A 20,506-nucleotide genomic window follows, 5' to 3' on the forward strand; every position below is an offset into this window, starting at 1 on the left:
ACTTGGCTACTTCTAGAAATTCTGTCCAACATCTCTTTACTGTTGTAGCTTTTGTTGTTATTTGGTCTCAGCCACAATAAAATCTATTTTCAAAGAGTTCCTGACTTTGCATCTTCTTGATGCGTGAGGATTTGGGATTATGGAGTTAATACATAAGTGGGAGAGTCAAGTCTACATGGAGAATTATAAGTGATCAAGGCAAATTCCTGGCTTAATGTGAAATAGAAACTGTCTTGGCAGTGCAATAATCAGACAGGCAAAAACCTGGAAAGAAATAATATATTCTCACTTCTCCTTTGTTCAACTTTTTAAGATCATGCAAGTTTCTTTAAAAATGCTGTTCTTAACAATGCCTTTTAACCTTTTCCACCTGTATAGGATAGTAATGAACCTCCACAATTTATAAATTAAATGATTCATTAGAAGCTGCTACCACTGTTGGACCTTGTATCTTTAATCCTCTATTCACCACTTTTTCACTGTACAGTAATTTTGTTGCTGTCAATGAAGCATGCTTTTCTTAGTATTCATCCCTCTGTTCCTAGAGTTATGAATTTATATTGCAATAGACATATATCCATTAGATATATAATGCAAACTATCCAGAGTCACCTTGCAGTGAGATGGATGGCAAACAAATTAAATATCTGTCTGTCTGTCCGTCTGTCTGTCTGTCTGTCTGTCTGTCTGTCTGTCTGTCATCTATCATCTATCATCTATCATCTATCTATCTATCTCCAACATGTGCTGCTTGTGTATATCAATTTCTCTCTCTTTTCCCATTCTGTAACTCCCATCTCAATTCTGATCTGGAAGATCATCCGTCTCGATAAAATTTGCTGTATTGGAGGGAATAGAATAAAAAGAACCTTTCCAGTTACAAAATTTCTACTACTGAATTGAACATTGGGTGCAATCCAGAGAATCCACTTAACTTTTAAGTGCATATGCAATATAGCATTTTCATAATTTTTAAAAAGAAGTTTTCATTTTCTTTTTGTGAGAGAGAATAGCACAGATAATACAAGCATTCAGGATTTTTTCATTTTAGAAAAGTATTTGCACATTTCATGTAATATACATTATGTGTAAGATATTTAAAACTTGTTGCTGTCTGATCTTGAATTGCTGATGAAGCTACAGAAAATAATTGCAGTGATGCTGATGTTTCCAAAACTGCCTTAGCACGAATGAAAAACTATTGAATAATAATTGCATTTGTTGCCAGAGATGAAATCTATAACGTGCTGTTAGGAAGATAATTTAATATCTCTTTCTAGTTTTTTTTTAATTAACTGAAAGCCTAATGAAAGATGAATATTAAACAGACTTTTAAAATAATATATGGAGGTCAAAATCAGCTGAGAAAGTGATGCTTTCTATAGTGTGGGAGCAATACAGAAAAAAGAAAAAAAGAAAAAAAAAGCCCTTTCTTATTAACCATAAAAATGGGCCTCCTTTAAAAGGCATGTCTTCAGAAAGCCATCTCCCACATTTCTGAATAGTCTGACAAGTTACTCTTAAATAGTAAGGCCCTAAGAAGGAAGGAAGGAAGGAAGGAAGGAAGGAAGGATGGATTTCCAATGCTCTCTACCAGATTCTTACAAGGAAACTCAATGGGGAAGCTGCTTGAAGTTAGAGGTTGTTCTTACTCCCACTGGGTTTTTTTTTTGCTTTTTTTTTTTGCTTGCTCTTGGTCATTCTTTTTCTCTGTTTAGGTAAGAAAATATGTCTGAAATGATGACCCAGAGGGGTATGGGTTGTCTAGTATATAATAACAATAGCTTTTAACCCACTCTTTGAAGCTGTTGAAAACGAACATACTAATGTGATTAAGCTTCTCCTTCAACATGGAGCCAATCTTAATGGATCCCACTGCTGGTCTGAATGGAATTCTTTGCATCAGGCTGCTTTTCAGGTAAGCTATAAATCCATAATTTCATTTCCTCATGAATAAAAGTTTTACTTTTGTTCTATTTAAAGAACAGGTTTGTGTAATTTTTGCAAGCCATTTACTTTTTGATCTGTGACAGTGTAGTAAACTCAGTTTAAATGCAAATGATCATCCTCAATATGACAAGAGCTGAAGAGAGTATGAAACTATGCGTTTTAAATGATAAAAGTATTACACATATTTAAGAAATGATCAGATGTAACATGGGTCATAAATTTGTTATTGTACAATAATTCACTTGAAATACTTGTTTTATCCCATTATTCTGAGACCTTCAAATAAATGGCATTTTGGTATTTAAAAGGTGAGCACCAGCCTATGGTTCCTTGTATAGATTCTCCATCTCTTTAGTTCTTTGGTGCAGTAGACTGCATTCCGACATTTACAATACCTTTTTTTTCTCAGTTCTAAGTATGGTAATAGTTTTAATAATGACTTCTTTGGGTTGTGAGGGGCAGATCTTTTTGAAATCAACTGTAATACCTAAATATTCATGTACAAGTGGGAAAGGGCTTCTGCTTTCAAAAATCACTGTGCTTCCTTATCTTGATTCGGCCCTTTGTTTCTGATCCTGTCCTATTTTGAATGAAGAAGCTGTTAAGGGAATGTGAAGGAGGAATTTAAAAACCCCCATTGCATGAGCAAAATGTCACAGAAACACCTCTGGATTTAAACCAGTGAGAATTCTAAGTAATGGGGACTTTTTGACTGGAAGTTATAATTTTGACGAAACCCCTTTCATTTAATGCCTTTGTTTATTTATCTACCATGTATAACTTTAAGATCTTCCTGAGAGATAGAGTTTTAGTCATCCCACATCTGTAAAAAGTCAAATCCTGCTTTGATTTAATCTATTGTTTTGATTTTTTATGGTTTTATACTGTGTTAAAAGGTTAAAATAAGACCTCCCCCGAAAATATTTAAATGCATGCGCAGCCGGTCCCCACCATTTCTTCTGGTTAGGGAGACAGAGCTGAAAATCAGGTAAGACATCAAGAGGAGCCCCGTCTTGCTCCACGTGCTCCAAAATAATAAGACCTCCCTGAAAATAAGGCCAAGCGCTTATTTTGGGGTTCAAAAAATATAAGACATTTTTGGAAATACGGTAGCAAAACTGGGTCATTTCTTCAGTTATCCTGAAGTCCATCTAGTCTTTAAGATCTAAAAAAGCCAAAAAAATCTTATGGAGTCATTTTGTTTGCTTTTTTGTCCCTTGAGAACTGCTTTAAAAACTCTTTTATAAATCAGTCTTTCACTTGAGCAGAATTAAATGTTACAAGAAAAAAAAGGCTGCATTATAAAATGGCAGTCCTGTAAATCTGTTTTGGCTTATATTTTGCTGGTATCCCACTGTGTGTTTTCAATTGTCACTGGCAATATTGTAATGAGCTAGCATCAGCTGAATTTAGCTTTAAGGGACCAAGGAACTGGCTACAAATAATAATCAAAGTGGAAAGATTTCAGTTCTATAGCTATATTTAACAACCTATCTTTTCTTCCCATTTCAGAATTATTCTGAAATATTGAAATTACTCCTGGATGAAGGAGCCAACAAAGAGTCTGTAGATGATTTTGGGATCACACCTTTATTTATTGCTGCACAATATGGAAAACTGGAATGCTTAAGGATACTTATATCGTATGGTAATTTCTGCAAAACTACAATCATCATGGCTTTCATTAGTAGAAGCTGTGGGTGAATTGTAGCAGATAGATTATACTATTAGCTGCGAATTTTCTGTTACGATTCCTGATCTAGGGACTGACCGGCAGAATAGAATGCCATGTGAAAAATAGTTTGAGTACATCTCTTCCACTGAACCCTGGTTGAGAAACTCTGGGTTAGACAATAAAGAATTAAGATGAGAATAGACAATGACAATAGCAACAATCAAACAAAAGACAATGAACAGTTGAGTCAAACATGAAGTAATTAGAATTTCTTAAGTCTTTTATCAGAAGTTATGTACATTTTTCGCTATAATGTTCATAGTATGAATATTAGTCTTGCTAAATTTTACTGTGTTAAAATAAATGCCTAACTGAAGCTGGAAATAAGGATGATTCTGTCCCTATGACTGTTCTGGTGAGCAGTAAAGATCCAGCTCTTGTGTAGGGCTTTTGAAGAGAATAGAGTGATGAACATTGCTCTTAATGGAAATGAGGCTATATGTTTGAATTGCATTTAATACCTGGTGTTTGGATAGAAATAGGTACATTGCTGATTTTAGAAATCCCTAAAAGATTCAGCAACATTATTGTAATTCTAGTAGTTATACTAGTTACTGTCTAAGCATAGAGTATAAAAATAAGGTTTAGTGAGCCATTAAAAATGAGGAACATTATGAAATTATTAAAATTCTCTTATCAGGAGCAAACATCAATTGTCAAGCAAAAGATCAAGCCACACCCCTCTTCATTGCGGCCCAGGAGGGCAATGACAAATGTGTGGAGCTGTTACTAGCCGAAGGAGCCAATCCAAACCTATACTGCAATGAAGAGGAATGGCAGCTACCTATCCATGCAGCAGCACAAATGGGACACAGCAAGTAGGTGATATGAAAAAATTGCTCTAGTTTCTGTTAAGCCTTAAGCCATAAAGGAAGAAAGGCCGAGCATAAATTATGAAATAAAAATTAATATAAGATATTTTGAATAATGGAAATAAGACATTCCTATTTATGATTATATTTTCTAAGCAATATTAGAAATTACTTAATCTTTCAGAATTTTTACAGTTGATGAATCAGTTTTGTATCTGCTCTGATTTTGACTGGTAGTAAAATTTTACTTAAAATGTTTTTCTAATATATTTCACTTTCTTCATTGTTTTTTATATATTTAGCAATGGCAATAACACTTAGACTTACAGTCATGACTGTAAATGTTGGCACCCCTGAAATTTTTCCAGAAAATGAAGTATTTCTCACAGAAAAGTATTGCAGTAACACATGTTTTGCTATACACATGTTTATTCCCTTTGTGTGTATTGGAACAAAACCAAAAAAGGGAGGACAAAAAGCAAATTGGACATAATGTCACACAAAACTCCAAAAACGGGCTGGACAAAATTATTGGCACCTTTTCAAAATTGTGGATATATAAGATTGTTCCAAGCATGTGATGCTCCTTTAAACTCACCTGGGGCAAGTAACAGGTGTGGGCAATATAAAAATCACACCTGAAAGCAGATAAAAAGGAGAGAAGTTCACTTAGTCTTTGCATTGTGTGTCTGTGTGTGCCACACTAAGCATGGACAACAGAAAGAGGAGAAGAGAACTGTCTGAGGACTTGAGAACTAAAATTGTGCAAAAATATCAACAGTCTCAAGGTTACAAGTCCATCTCCAGAGATCTAGATTTGCCTTTGTCCACAGTGCGCAACATTATCAAGAAGTTTGCAACCCATGGCACTGTAGCTAATCTCCCTGGGCGTGGACAGAAGAGAAAAATTGATGAAAGGTGTCAACGCAGGATAGTCCGGATGGTGGATAAGCAGCCCCAAACAAGTTCCAAAGCAATTCAAGCTGTCCTGCAGGCTCAGGGAGCAACAGTGTCAGCGCGAACTATCCATCGACATTTCAATGAAATGAAACGCTATGGCAGGAGACCCAGGAGGACCCCACTGCTGACACAGAGACATAAAAAAGCAAGACTACAGTTTGCCAACATGTACTTGAGTAAGCCAAAATCCTTCTGGGAAAATGTCTTGTGAATAGATGAGACCAAGATAGAGCTTTTTGGCAAAGCACATCATTCTACTGTTTACCGAAAACGGAATGAAGCCTACAAAGAAAAGAACACAATAACTACAGTGAAATATGGTGGAGGATCAATGATGTTTTGGGGTTGTTTTGCTGCCTCTGGCACTGGGTGCCTTGAATGTGTGCAAGGCATCATGAAATCTGGGGATTACCAACGGATTTTGGGTCGCACTGTAGAGCCCAGTGTCAGAAAGTTGGGTGTGCGTCGGAGATCTTGGGTCTTCCAGCAGGACAATGACCCCAAACATACATCAAAAAGCACCCAGAAATGGATGGCAACAAAGCGCTGGAGAGTTCTGAAGTGGCCAGCAATGAGTCCAGATCTCAATCCCATTGAACACCTGTGGAGAGATCTTAAAATTGCTGTTGGGAAGAGGCACCCTTCCAATAAGAGAGACCTGGAGCAGTTTGCAAAGGAAGAGTGGTCCAAAATTCCAGGTGAGAGATGTAAGAAGCTTATTGATGGTTATCGGAAGCGACTGATTTCAGTTATTTATTCCAAAGGGTGTGCAACCAAATATTAAGTAAAGGGTGCCAATGATTTTGTCCAGCCCATTTTTGGAGTTTTGTGTGACATTATGTCCAATTTGCTTTTTGTCCTCCCTTTTTTGGTTTTGTTCCAATACACACAAAGGGAATAAACATGTGTATAGCAAAATATGTGTTACTGCAATACTTTTCTGTGAGAAATACTTCATTTTCTGAAAAAATTTCAGAGGTGCCAACATTTACGGCCATGACTGTATATACCGCTTTACAGTGCTTTACAGCCCTCTCTAAGCGGCTTACAGAGTCAGCATATTGCCTCCAACAATTTGGGTCCTCATTTTCCCTACCTCGGAAGGATGGAAGGCTGAGTCAACCTTGAGCCTGGTGAGATTTGAACTGCCAAATTGCAGTCAGCAAGCAGTCAGTAAAAGTAGCCTGTAGTACTGTAGTACTCTAACCACTGCGCCACCGTGGCTCTTTATGATTTAAAATGTCTTTGTAGTAGCTCAGGTTAGACGTTTTCTAATGTAATATGTGGGATAATAGTAAAAGAAAGTTTATTTTTTATAAAATGTAAAATATTTTATAATATAAAAATATTTAATATAAATAAAATAATCACATAAAAATTAAAAAAGTTGATATTTCTCTGAAATGAGTCAAGGTATCATGATTGCCTTGATGACTCCTGAATGACCCAATTTGCCCTTGAGAATTCCAGAAAATAGCAATGTTTGGATTGAAAATTTTAAACCCTAAATTTCATGCTTTTAATCAGAACCAAAGAACAAACCAGCAGTTCGTTATGAGGCATTGACACAGAATAGGAAGAAAAGCAGGATAAAGAAAAAGAAACTTTTGTATGAGGGGCAGTTCCCTTCTTCCTTTAGGGCATGGATGTCCAACCCTCTGGCTTACCTGGGAGGAAGAGGAATTGTCCTGGGACGCATATAAAATATGTAATGAGCTGGCTTGAATGAGCCGAGGTGGCACAGTGGTTAGGATGCAGTACTGCAGCTACTTCAGCTGACTGCTAGTTCAGCAGATCAGTGGATCAAATCTCACTGGCTCAAGGTTGACTCAGCCTTCCATCCTTCCGAGGTGGGTAAAATGAGGACCCAGATTGTTGGAGGCAATAGGCTATTTAGTATACTGTCTTTGGTGTAAGCCGCCCAGAGTCCTCGGAGAGTGGGCGGCATAGAAATATGAAAAATAAATAAATAATGTAGTTAATGTATTCAAATAACAGGGGTCCGATTGTTAAAGAGGCTGAGTTTGTCAGCTGGGAAACTGACAGCCCAGGTTTGAGACCCGGTGTTGCGCGACACGGTGAGCTCCCATTACTTGCCCCAGTCCTGCCCACCTAGCAGTTCAAAAGCATCCAAATATGCGTAGATAAATAGGTACCACTTTGGTGGCAAAGTTGCAACATTTTGTGCAGTTCAGCTTATGGTCATTCTGGCCATATGACCACAGAAATGTTTTTGGACAACGCTGACTCCCTCAGGTAAGAAACAGATAAGCACTGTCCCCTAAACTGGATGGAGAAACATTTACCTTTACCTTTACACAAATAACAAACTTCCATTATTTTTTATTTTCTTGTGGGACTGCATAACTAGCTGTCTAGGGCTCATGCAGCGCATGGGCTGCAGGTTGGATATACCTGTTTTGAGGTATTCAATGTACTTTCATGTATTTGTGAACCAAGTGGGAAAGTTACACATGATAAATTATGAAAAAAAATCTTCTGTAGATAATCACCTAGCAACAGAGAAAAGTATAAACCTTTAGGAATATAGAAAGCAGTTTTTCATCAGATCAGGTTATTTATCTATTGCTAACTGAGAAGCAGCAGCTTTCTACCAAAACACTTTCTTTCCCATTTCCTGACACTTCATTTTTTAAATTAGAGCTGTCAGAAATTGGACCATCTGCATGCAGAGCAGGTTCTGTGCTTCTCAAATGTGGTTACAGGAATCACAGAGGCAGTCTTAATAGTTCAAAACACTAAATGCATCATTTTTGCAAGACCTTGGGAAGAAATAATGGGTTATTATTATTGTTATTATTGACTTGGTTTTTTCTCAGGCTTTGGGACAGATTGATGTTTAAACCCCTGTTAGATGTATTTTTCATTTATTTGTTTGAACTATTTTTATTTCAATTTCTGCATTTTTCTTATTTTTTGATAGTAAGTTGCCCTTACTTACTGATAGTGCCTTACTATCAGTAAGTAACCAGGACTTGGGCAGCTTTTAAATCTGTCTGTCTGTCTTGTCTGTCTGTCTAAATAATCATGACAGTAATGGAGACTGTCCATTAGGGTCAGAGTTTGTGACAGTCATTAAGTGAGCACCCATGTGATTGCTTCGCTTTGGACTGTCCATCCCTGATCTTCTCGATGTGGTTGTTAAATGTGCAAGATGTTACATGGTGTGCCTCATGGGTTCCTGGGACCCCGAAGGCCTCCCCCACCCTATGAGACAGCTGGTGCTCTGCTTCTCGCCCCTCACAGTGCTGCTCCACTGGGCCCAAACCCTCCTGCTTACCCCATGTTACCCGTTGCACACTTACTTAGCAAAAATTTTTGGAATTCAGGGAAGCAAAGCAAGCTGCTTTGTTGCTGGGCTGCTCAGCACAATCCCAGGAGCAGTGGCAGCTGAGAAGATGGTGGCTCTTCTGGGATTGCACTGTGCAGCCCATTAACAAAGCAGCTTGCTTTGCTTCACTAATCAATGGAGTTCCAGAGATCTTCAAAAAGTGACCCCAAGAGTGACGTAGAAGATGTAGTCTGGTGGATGGGATGGGGGGGATAGGTGGGGGGTGCTGCAGCAGCCGTAACTTTGGGACCATGTTGTTGGCTTTTAGGGAGGTCTGCCATAATTTTGAATGGTTGCTAAGCAACTGGTTGTAAATTGAGGTCAACCTCAACTTAAAATCAATTGAATTTTGTGTTAAATTTGTATTTTTGAGAAACATTCGGACTACCATGGCTTACAATAAAAAAGTATAGTAGAATAGAAGCAACCCCAGTTAGGAAAAAAAAAATACAAATATATTTGCATAAAAATAAAAAGCATCTTAAAATCATTGTTTCATAACTTCAAAATTCCAAGACAACTAAAAAACCCAAAGCTACAAGAGTAAGAATAAAAAAATAAAAAATAATAAAAAATAGTTATGATTAAGAATCACTTCTCATACTCTCGCTCGCATTCAGCCTTGGCTAACTTCTGGAATATTATTACTGGAGGGGCCAATCAAACATCTGGAGCAGTGTTTCTCAAACTTGGCAACTTTGAGATGTGTGGATTTCAACTCCCAGAATTCCCTAACCACCCATGGAGAATTCTGGGAGTTGAAGTTCACACACCTTAAAATTGCCTAGTGTGCTAAACACATCTAGATGAAGCCTGTTCCAAAGAAAACTTGTTGGAAAAGCAATGCTTTCTAGCCTCAGCCTCCCCATCTCCTGAAAATGGGCACTATAAGCAATATCTAATGGGACAACCTCTCTTTCCTTATCATTTAAAATATCTGTCCTAGATGGGACAGATGTCACTATGACCTATGAGGCAATTTTATTGGGTTCCTCCTCACGTACATTTTATTTAATGCATAACAGGCAGTCTTTTCAAAGGCAAGATTTCTTTCTTTCAGGCTAGGTATTGATTACCTCTAAATTCCAGGGTAGTGAAGGAAATGTGGTTTTGGGATGAATTTAAAGTCTTCTGCTTACAGCTTTCTGTAAAAAGTTCTGGCTTCATATCAAACTTTTGGCTGCGTATGTCTTGAATGCTGTTTGAATGAACACACTAAGCTACGGAACTTGGGTAGATTAAAGCGGGCTATCAGGGAAGAGAAAATAGATTTAAAAATAAAATATCTCTCTGTCACAATGTAAACAATGTGCTAAAGTCTAATGTTATTTCTCTGATGAATTGAGCATGTAACCTCAGTCTTCAAACAATCAGATTGCATATGGAGATTCCAAATCTTCTCTGCAATGTTTATGTAATCTTTAATATTAATTTGAAATACCTAACCCGTCTTCTTTTTTCTCTCAGAATGAGAAACAGCATCTTGCCTGTCTAGAGTATTGCATTATCTTTTGTATTTTTCCTTTTAGTCTGCTGCTTTATTGTAATCTAAACAGGCCTGTCATTTATCTTTCACATTCACCATTTGGATTTTTTAAAAATTAAATAGGAATACATTTTATCATTTCTGTTTTTAAAATAAAATTTCGTTGTATTTTTATCTAGTGAGATTGGTCTATCACCCAAGGAGGAGAGGAAGGGTGGATAATCCAGCAAGATGCTTACATGCTAGATAGCCAGGAGGTTACATTACTGCAATTATGGGCCAAAACTATTTAATTTGATTTTAATTCTACATTTAAATTTTGTATGTATGTGTTTTATTGTTTGGCTGTGCACCACCCTGAGTCCTTTGGGAGTAGGGCGGTATAGAAATCAAATTAAAAAAAAAATATTTTGCTTGCTTGGTTTTTTAAATCTGTTAATTGCTAAAAAGGCAACACTGGTTTGAAAGTCGTATTTTCCACACTTACTAGAATTACACAGAGGACTCAAGATGAAATGTTGCCATTCCAAAGCAAAAGATGGGTCCAGAGCAGTGGTCACCAACTGGTGGTCCGTGGACCACTGGTGGTCCATGAGAAAATTTTGGTGGTCCACAGAAAACTTATTTGCATTTTTTATATTGCCCTAAATATTATTTATCTTTTTTAAAAATTCGTATTAGTGGTCCGCAGGATTTAAAATTATGAATTTAGTGGTCCCTGAGGTCCGAAAGGTTGGTGACCCCTGGTCCAGAGGACTCACCTTTTTACCATATGGGCTCAGTTACCCACTATGGAAGCCCTTGAATCAAGCTCAACTGCTATTAACAGCATGAATGACATTATGCAATATTTTTGGCAGCAAAATTAAGGTTACTTGCCACTGCCTTTTCCAGGATTATTTAAACCAATATATCTTGTCTCAGCACTGGTATTTTTTAAAGGTCTCGTATCCATTAGGCGGATTCCTACTTAGTTTTAGAATCCAGATGAGATCAGCCAGTTCTTACGATTTGCTGAGATTTCAATTTTATACAGAACACATTAAAAGGTAGCAAATAATGGTTTTTGTTTTAAGGTAAGGAAAATGATGTTTTCATCTCTAAGATACATAACAAAGATTTTTTTTTGCTTGCACAGTAACATCCATTTTACTTTTTTGCAGTATATTGCGCATGCTGATACCAGTTACTGACCGGGTTTGTGGTAGTGCTGAAGGCAAAGTGAGTCCTGTCTACTCTGCAATCTACAGTGGTCAGGAAATTTGCTTGGAACTTTTGCTTAAGGAAGGTTACAGTCCGGATGCTCAGTCTTGTCCTGTTTTTGGCTGCAAATCGCCAATGTCTCTTGCTTTTCAAAAAGGGTGCGTATGTTCTTTGCAGTTATTATAGGACAAGAAAGTTATGGGAATTATAAACCTGTGATAAGATGGGCGACCAATAAATTTTAAAAATAAACAAACAACCTAGCAAACAAGGTGAATATTATGGGAGCAGTAACTGATTTATATTAAAGGTTTTTCAAACTTTCTCCTTTCAGATAATATTTCATCTTTCATCTTTAGATGCTTGGAAATGCCTTAGAGTAGCACTACACAAACATATTGGCCTCAGGACCCCTTTACATTCTTAAAAATGAGGATTCCAAAGAGCTTTTGTTTATGTGGGTTATATCTTGCAGTATTTATTGTATTAGAAATCAAAACAGAGAAATGTTAAAATATTTATTTGACGTTGTGACATCTGTAAAGATCTCAGGGACCCCTAGGAGTTCCCAGACCTCACTTTGAGAACTGCTGCTTTAGAACATACAGCTTCACATTTCAGGAGAAATCAGCCAATATGGTCTAGCGTGGTCCTTGTTAACCCGGGTGACGACTGAGCCAATATGGATTTCTGCAATTTATGTTTTACCATATTTTTTAAGGGGGAAACACTGTATGTCTGACTCCTCTGATGAGACCTGCCCAGTATGGTTGAACCTCTGGCATAGCTCTCATCTTCCTCACAAGCCCCACAACCATGTCAAGGTAGTGTCTCACTGGGGTTATTATTAAATTTATTTGCTGCCCATCTCACCACAAGGCAACTCTGAGTGGCTTGCAAGGTGTAACATGTATATGTCTTGTACATTTTTTGCAGAAGTGAAATAATTCTCATTCTTCTGAAATACGGAATCAAAATTCTTGAAATAGATTTAGGCCTCTGCCTCCTACATAGAAGATATGGTCTATTTCGGCATTTCTTGAGGAAGGATTGCAAGCTCCTATGTCAGCAGCATCTGGCAGAATTTTCAAAGTATGCAGTCAGTGCAGGACATGACTACAGAGAATGGCTGCCCTCACTTTTGCTAGCTGGGTTTAATCCTGTGAATCTTCTCTTTCATGATTGGTAAGCAAGGCAATATAGGCATATAAATATACTGTATGATTGTGTATGCGTACTGGTGTACTGCTAAATGTTTTAAGAAACAGCTCTGCTGGCTCCATTGCTACTACTGTTAGTGGTGGAACAGCTGATTAATGTACTAGGTGTTGAGGTTCACCTCTGCTGTGAACCAGTTCACAAAATTAAGAAAATGTATCAATTGGCTCAGCAAGTTGGCTCCAACTCACCACTATGTAAATTTATTTATTTATTTATTGGTTCGATTTATATGCCGCCCTTCTCCGGAGACTCAGGCGGCTTACAATGCGTAAGCAATAGCCTTCATAGTTTTGTATATACCTGCTTAGTAGGGCTTTCGCCCCCCCCCAGCGGTGTTCTTTTTTTTATATTTACATACATCTTTATAAGCTGACTTTGTATATGTTTAATTCATTTTAAAATTGTTTTTATATTTTGTATTTGATGTTTTTTACTTCTGGCTGTTCACTGCCCTGAGTCCTTCGGGAGAAGGGCGGTATATAAATTTAAATATTAAATTAAATTAAATTAAATAAGTCACCAGAGAAATCTAAGATGTATAAAGGCATTTCTAATCAATGTTGGAAATGTGAAAAGCACAAAGGGACATTTTTTCATGCATGGTGGATTTGTGAAAAAGCAAAGAAAAACATGAATACAAATACAAATGATGATTCAAAGAATTTTAATAATTAATATTCAGATGAAAAAAGAATTTTTTATTGAGACTTTTGGCATCCAATTAGGAAACACTCATAGAAGATTATTTTTGTATATGGTAATTAGCTGGATACCCATGGTTCGCTACGAAACTATGTGATGGGGCTTGATAAATCGACACTTACAGCTTGACAATTAATGAGTAGTTACAATCAGCCTCTCCTGTCCCCTTCTCTCCCTCAGCCTTGCCCCACAGAAACATCTACCCTATCCCCTTCTCTCCCTCAGCGTTGCCCCACAGAAACATCTCCTATCCTATCCCCTTCTCTCCCTCAGCGTTACCCCACAGAAGGTTCCCCTATCCTATCCCCTGGTTGCTGCTGTGAAAGTAAAATTGAAAGTGAAACTCCTCTCCTTTGTGTTTTGCATTTGGAACAGATTTCTTTTCAGGTGGGGAGGGGGAGTAGAACTCCTTAGCATCAGAGTGTGTTAATCATAATGTAGGAAATACTAATTGCTCTGATGGTCATTTTGAAAAATCCTTTCTTAGTGAGCACCTAGAAGCCAAGAGAAATATACGTGGCAAATTTCAAATTTGTAGGTTTTACGGTTCTGGAGATTTCGTGATTACGGCATGAGTGGTTTTCCCTTTTCTATATATAGACTACAGTGAGGCTATTATATGCATAAAGATTATTAAGTGCATATGATGATGTGAAGAATTTTAAAGATTAATGTTGAGATGAAATCAGAATTCTTTTGATATGGATTTGGGATTGTCAATTATAGACAATTTATGGAAGACTGATTTTATATATGGTAATGTATCAAGATTATTATATACTGTATACAAAGATGGGGAAATACTGATATACCCAAAATGGAGAAAAGGATTGTGAAGATGGCAGAACTAACAGAGATGGCAAAACTGACCTACTGTATTTAGTCAGGAACGAGATAATAAGTATTATTTTGACTGATGTAAACATTTTCGTAGATGGACTGGTGGTTGATACAGTTATTGTGTACCTCAGTCTCCCACCTGTCATTTTTCAGAGTATCAGGAATCACAAAAAAACTACTTGGAAGCCTGGGATGAGTGCTTAATTGCACTCTATGAGTATGAAAAGCAATATTATAATAGCAATAACAATAGCACTCAGACTTATATACTGCCCCATATTGCTTTACAGCACTCTCTGGGCAGTTTACGGTGTCAGCATATTGGCCCCAACATCTGGGTGCTTGGAATGGTGGAAGGCTGAGTCAACCTTGAACCCATCAAGGATCGAACTCCAGGCTGTGGGCAGAATCAGTGTACAATACTGCATTCTAACCACTGTGCCACCAGGGTTTATAACCCAGAATACTGCTATCCTGGGAGTCCAGGAGATAGTCTCATGCTATTATCTGGGCTTGTTGCATAACAATATTACTGTTGTTACTGCAGCAAATCAATAGAATGCTCCTTTCCATTTATTGGCTTGTCTGCTGTTCTGTCCCCGTCTCCACACACACACACACACACACACACACAGCCAGCCGAGGGTTAAAGGAAGCACTTGGCACGCAGTTTGTTATCAAAAACTTGGCAGTAATACAAGCACCGACTGCCAAGTGCTTTTTACTTAATATCCCTTCACCAGATAAACAGAAATACACACAGTTCGCAAATAGTCCAGTTCAAAACAAGAAACCTTCGGCAGAGTTTGCAAATAGTCCAGTTCAAAACAAGAAACCTTCGGCAGATTTAAGCGTTGTTCAAAGTGACTAGCCAGAGTTAGTTTTTGTCCGTCACAGAGTCTTAAATGGCCACCACACTCTCTTATATAGTCTCTGGGGTGTGGTCCAGTGACTCAGCCTAATCCCTGGCACGCCTCCTCAACTGCTGCAACCGTTTATCATGCCTTCGTTGGCGTGGATCCAGGAACGACAGATCGCCTCCATCGCTACCATCGGAGACACCTGGCTCCTGGCTAATCTCCTCTTCCTCGGCCGGCACCTGAGGCAGTGCCAGAGAGGAGGGGCCTGGAGAGGGAGGCCTGGCCGACTCCTCTCCTTCATGTTCGGAGCCTTCTTCCTCCGATAAGATAGGCTTGGAGGACGGAGCCACAACAGTCTGCCATCTGTCATTTTTGTGGGATAGGGGTCTATATACATTTATCAAATAAGTAGGTTGGCATATTTTGGCATATCCTTCAAACGGTATGAAAATAATACTGGCTTTTCTCTTATCTTGATTTAAACCTTATAGTCTATCCACTCTTTCTGGGATTCTGCTGCCTGACTCTGCTAATACTTAGAATTCAGAGCCTGAGCTAAGATTTAGAATTACAGAATGGAAACTCTATGACCTAAGTAAATAATTATGGTTAAAGCTGTTGGAAGTGAACTTGCAAAGTGCATGTTTTCCCCAGTGGAATAAGCCAGGTTGATAGAGAAGTTAATTCTGTGAACCAGTTTCAGCTTTCAGTGTCAAGCTCTGATAATCAGGTTTTGCATTAATATGAGTGCTGATGTAACACAATACCATAGTTAATGCTGAAAAAGGGGAGAATTTTTACTACAGAGAAAATATGTGAGTTAGAGCAAATAGCATTTGTTGAATTTTAATGATAATTACGACATTAAAGAAAATTATTTCTGCCTTAGGCCTAATGAAGAGCAAACTCGGGATAGCATTTAGCCATGATTATTATGTTAAGCTGCACCACGATTAAATGTTCTAATGGGAGTAGTGAAAAGTTGTAAGGGGGTTTAGAAGAAGCATACGATGTTGTTCCTCAACTCCCTAATACCGGTATTACATCTACACCTTAGAATGTCTTAGATCTTAGAACAAGTTTGGAACAAAAGTGAATTATTGGAAGACAATGAGGTTGGAGGTGAATTTGAAGACCATTGTGCTGTTCCTTCGCAGTTCTGTCTTCTGTGTCAAATTCAAACTCTGTTGATTCCTCAGTGAACGCAGGTGGTTTGATTTTTTTTCCACTGGAAGGGAAAATTTATGCTGCGTTCCTAAAACTTTGAACAAATACAAAAAATGAAACATATGCACACTCCTTCCCATGTAGAAAGGACCAAATATCTTATCTTTGCTTTTAAAGGGCAGAAGTCATCTTGTTGCAAAATACATTAGATTTACAGCCATTTTAAACTAATAAAAAGAGCCTCGTGTTCTGAAGCCAAATATCATCAAAGGTCACAAGAAACATAGGCTCGATATAATTCTCTTAACTGCTTTGATCCTTTGTGGATACTCTTCACTGCATGTGTGAGAGAATGAAACTGATTGATTACAGTAGTTGAACAAAGTTAGGATTTCCAGTTGGCAATATAATTTTTCAGTAATTTACTACATACTCTGTACGTGGAGTATTTGTGTGTTCATTATGTGTTAATATCAGGGTGGATAAAAATCTATGATTTAAAAAAACACACCAGATTTATTTTAATAAAATGCTTTTGGAGTAAAAATCTATCTAAAGATAGTTTTCTATTTAAGATGCATTAATAATTTAGTTTATTCAGCATGAAATGGAGCTTAGCTATGTAGCATGAGGTTGTATATTCTGCAATATTTATATTTTTTTGTAAACTCATTCAATGAATCCAAGCTCTGCAAGCTGAGATAACATGCACTGCATTGATGCATTCACACAATTTCACAGTAACCATGAGATAAATCATAAAACAAAGTTCAGGGATATTCCTTTATCCCATTGTTTTGCAAATCTATGTACACTATAAACTCTATGATTGTTTGAAGAGAAATGCATCTGTACCACCAGGCTCTAAGTGTGAGGAGGCAGGGCAAGTAGTAAAAATGAAAGTGAAACCTAAGCAGTTTATAAATATAATATTAAAGAGCACCTGTCATTTCAGATCCATCATGGCAGCGCTTGTTAGCGGGCATCCACTCACCAGCTGCCTGCCACGTCCCTCACCTTGTTGTGTCACTGCCACATCACCAGCCGTCCCATTAAAGTGAATGGGACTGTCAATGAGTCAGAGGAGGAGCAGCTGCGGAATAGAGATGACAGTTGCTCTTTAAAAATTATGATTTAAATCGAGTTGATTTAAATGAAGCCTTTTTACTAGTGATTTAAATCATGATTTAAATCGTGATTTTAAATCGACTTGATTTAAATCAAATCCACCCTGATTAATATTCAGAATGCAAGCATTCTGTAGTGAAGATCTATTACAAAGATACTCAGATTACAGGAGACCGGTATTACATTCATTTTATTCAAATGAACAGAGTACTAGTAGTAGCACTGGCCCATATGAATTCTATTAAGATATATTTGATACGGCATATTTCCCAGTTAAATAAAGTTTTGTATTTTAGGAGTACATCACTTAATATCCTCTAAAATTTACTTCTATTCATCTTTATATTTCTTTTGTGAACTGTGAATATTATATGTTTATCTGAAAGACAATAATTGGCCTTAAATCACTCAGTTGGTTACATGGCTGATTTGAACTCTTTTACCAGAAGCCGACACTATTCAATATGATACACTGGTTCTTATAGTAATTTATTTTTGTTCACTTCTAGGGTTTTCTCTGTAAGCAGCGATGCTCTGAACTTCCTGCTGGAGTTTACTAATTGGAAGAGGCTTCCGTGGAATGTGGAGCAGGTTCTTTCCAGCCGCAAGGCCACTTCCATGTGGATGCCCTGTGCTTACTTTGGTAAGCAAAGAACGAGCCAGCTTATTTTTGTATGGTCTGTTTATTAATGTCTAAATAACAGATAGTTTGTTGGTCAATAATGCAAGGGATTGTAGCCTTGATATACATGCTCTCAGAGAGCATAATGTTGATTTAAATATACATAAAAAATGAAGTATTAATCATTGTATAATGTGTTCAAAATAGGATAATTTGAATCTGATAATTTTGTGGTCCGAATGAAAAGTCTGGATTGATTTGCTCTGTGATCTAACTCTCCATGGCATTCTCAGGAGTCTTTTCCAACACAAACATTCAAAACTGTAAATACTCTTTGTCTTGCTTCTTTGAAGTCCAACTTTTGCAACCAGAGAGGGTCACAGGAAAAACTGTTGCCTGTACAGTTCTGATCTTGTTATGGCCTCTTAAAATCTTTTTCAAGGCCTTTACTGCTATTCACCAAGCATAAGTCTATGGTGTATTTCTTATAGCTGGTTCCTTAACTGTTGATAATCAATTCTATAAAACAGACTATTTGCCTGTATAACGTCTTCATTGTCAATTTTAAGCTTGGTTGCTGTGCTTATTGTATTAGTTTGGTCTTTTTTAGATTTACGTCTCATTTTTTTCAGTGCTCCTTGACTTTTGTTATTTTGTTTCATTTCAGATCCTTTATTTATTAAGAGTATGTATTAGAGAAGTATCATCATCATAGTTCAGGCTACTGAGATTTCTTCCTCCAATTTCAAAATCATGCCCTGTTCTTCTAATCCAGGCTCTCTCAACATACATTAAGCATACACCTGAATAAATAAGGAAAGTATACAATTTATTTTCTGACCTGGAGACTGCTTTGCTATGGATTATGGCTTTGTTTTATTTAGGTTTTGTATGAGAATATTGAGCAGGTTTTGATCTTTCCATTTTTATACTACAGCTTGATGTAATAGATGTCAATCAATAAAGTACATTATGACTTCTTTTTGATAGCGTTTTACTTTCTTACTTATCCCGAAATAATTTACTTTATTGGCCTTTTCTGTATAAGTTTCCATCTTCAATATCTAAAAATGTGATTGTAACAATCCTTCTTAAGAGTTGTTTGACATTCTTCTTCCCAAGATCTTGTCTTGTCAAGGCTTCCATTTCTCTTTTTTCAGTTTCTGTCATTCTGTTTCCTAGGCCTAGAAACATTCGTGCTTCTTACATTTCAAGTTCTCACTGTAATTCTGTTCATGCAGCTCTGCATTTCCCCGCTTCATGACAGCACCAGCTACTAGACGCTCCAAAGGCTTTAATGTAGCCACATCATAAACACTATTAATATTCTGGCAAACATAGTTCTTCCTCAGTAGTATATTGACTGCAATCTGACCTAAGGGGCTCATCATCTGATACTAAATATTGTCAATCACTTTATATTGTCTGTCTTTGTGGTTTTGTTGATAACACATAGGAGTGATTTACCATTGCTTTTCTTAGCATGGTATGAAACGATGCCTTGTTATGGTACTTAAGTGATCTTCCTCTTCCACAATTTTTCAATATTGCTGTTGCCTGATATAGGTGTCGCCTTACTTTAGCTGAGCAACTGAGATGATCTTCAGGCTTTGAGTGACACAGCTGGGTATATGCACTCTTGAGATTGATTCTTAGCATTCTTTGCACGTTTCTCTCACAAACACACCCCTTGTCACAGTGAGGCATTGTAGCAGCACCTGGGTGCTTTTGTGGGTTAAAAAGCTATACAAAAGAGAAAGCAGATGTATAGATAGTATCTCGGGGTCAGCGTAATGTGCCATGAACACCAATTTATTATTACCAATGAACCAAATGTTTTGAAAATTGAAGGATCCTGGATTTTCTAGTTTTAAGTAGAGAGACCTTGGGAATATCTAGATTATTCTGGGCCATATGCTAAGTGGCTAGAAGATTTCCTAAACAGTGGATGCTAGTGTTGAAGTATTAGAGGCATCTGTGCAACTTGGCTTTTTTTTCCAAATTAGACTTCTGAAACCAGTGTGCTGTTGTGTTTTTAATAAATGATCCTGTGGCTCTGCTTAATCCTGCTCTGGAAATAAAGGTCATCCAATTACTGCAGGCAACAGTGAAGCTGCAGACTGCCTGCCACGCAGGGAGAATAGTGCAGATATAGTCTGCAATCATCAGTTGCTAACTAGATACCCTGGAGACCGAAATACCATCTTTTAATAATGGAAAGGTTAGGAAAGCTTCTGATCAGAAAATGTCTCTTTTCTTTTGTGTTCAAATCCAGCAAACGCATGGAGAGAGTTCTGCCTGAATGGTGCTTTAATTAATCTCACTTTATGGTCTCTTATCAGTTTGCCAGCTAGATCTTTTTTTTTTCCTGTTTAAAAATCTCTTTAAAAAATTCAAACCTACGCTTGTTAGTATGGTCTGAATTGACTTCGTTCTAATATTTTCTTTTTAAATATTAGGATACACAA

The 20,506-nt window shown here is 37.3% G+C and overlaps 1 protein-coding gene across 3 annotated transcripts in view; it reads left to right on the forward strand.

Annotated features, from left to right (window-relative positions):
• ASB3 (ankyrin repeat and SOCS box containing 3) overlaps positions 1-20,506 on the forward strand; it is a 34,094-nt gene that overhangs the window by 7,680 nt on the left and 5,908 nt on the right. For all 3 annotated transcript variants that reach the window (XM_070947676.1, XM_070947669.1, XM_070947662.1), the window contains 6 exons: positions 1,806-1,918; positions 3,463-3,598; positions 4,326-4,503; positions 11,459-11,656; positions 12,435-12,683; positions 17,926-18,059. In XM_070947676.1, the coding sequence (XP_070803777.1) occupies positions 1,806-1,918; positions 3,463-3,598; positions 4,326-4,503; positions 11,459-11,656; positions 12,435-12,683; positions 17,926-18,059 (1,008 nt within the window). The remainder of the gene's footprint in view (positions 1-1,805; positions 1,919-3,462; positions 3,599-4,325; positions 4,504-11,458; positions 11,657-12,434; positions 12,684-17,925; positions 18,060-20,506) is intronic.

This window comes from Pituophis catenifer, unplaced genomic scaffold (assembly GCF_029215685.1).
Source record: "Pituophis catenifer annectens isolate HBS135680 unplaced genomic scaffold, rPitCat1.0.hap2 SCAF_1, whole genome shotgun sequence".
In the NCBI taxonomy this organism is placed as follows: domain Eukaryota; kingdom Metazoa; phylum Chordata; class Lepidosauria; order Squamata; family Colubridae; genus Pituophis; species Pituophis catenifer.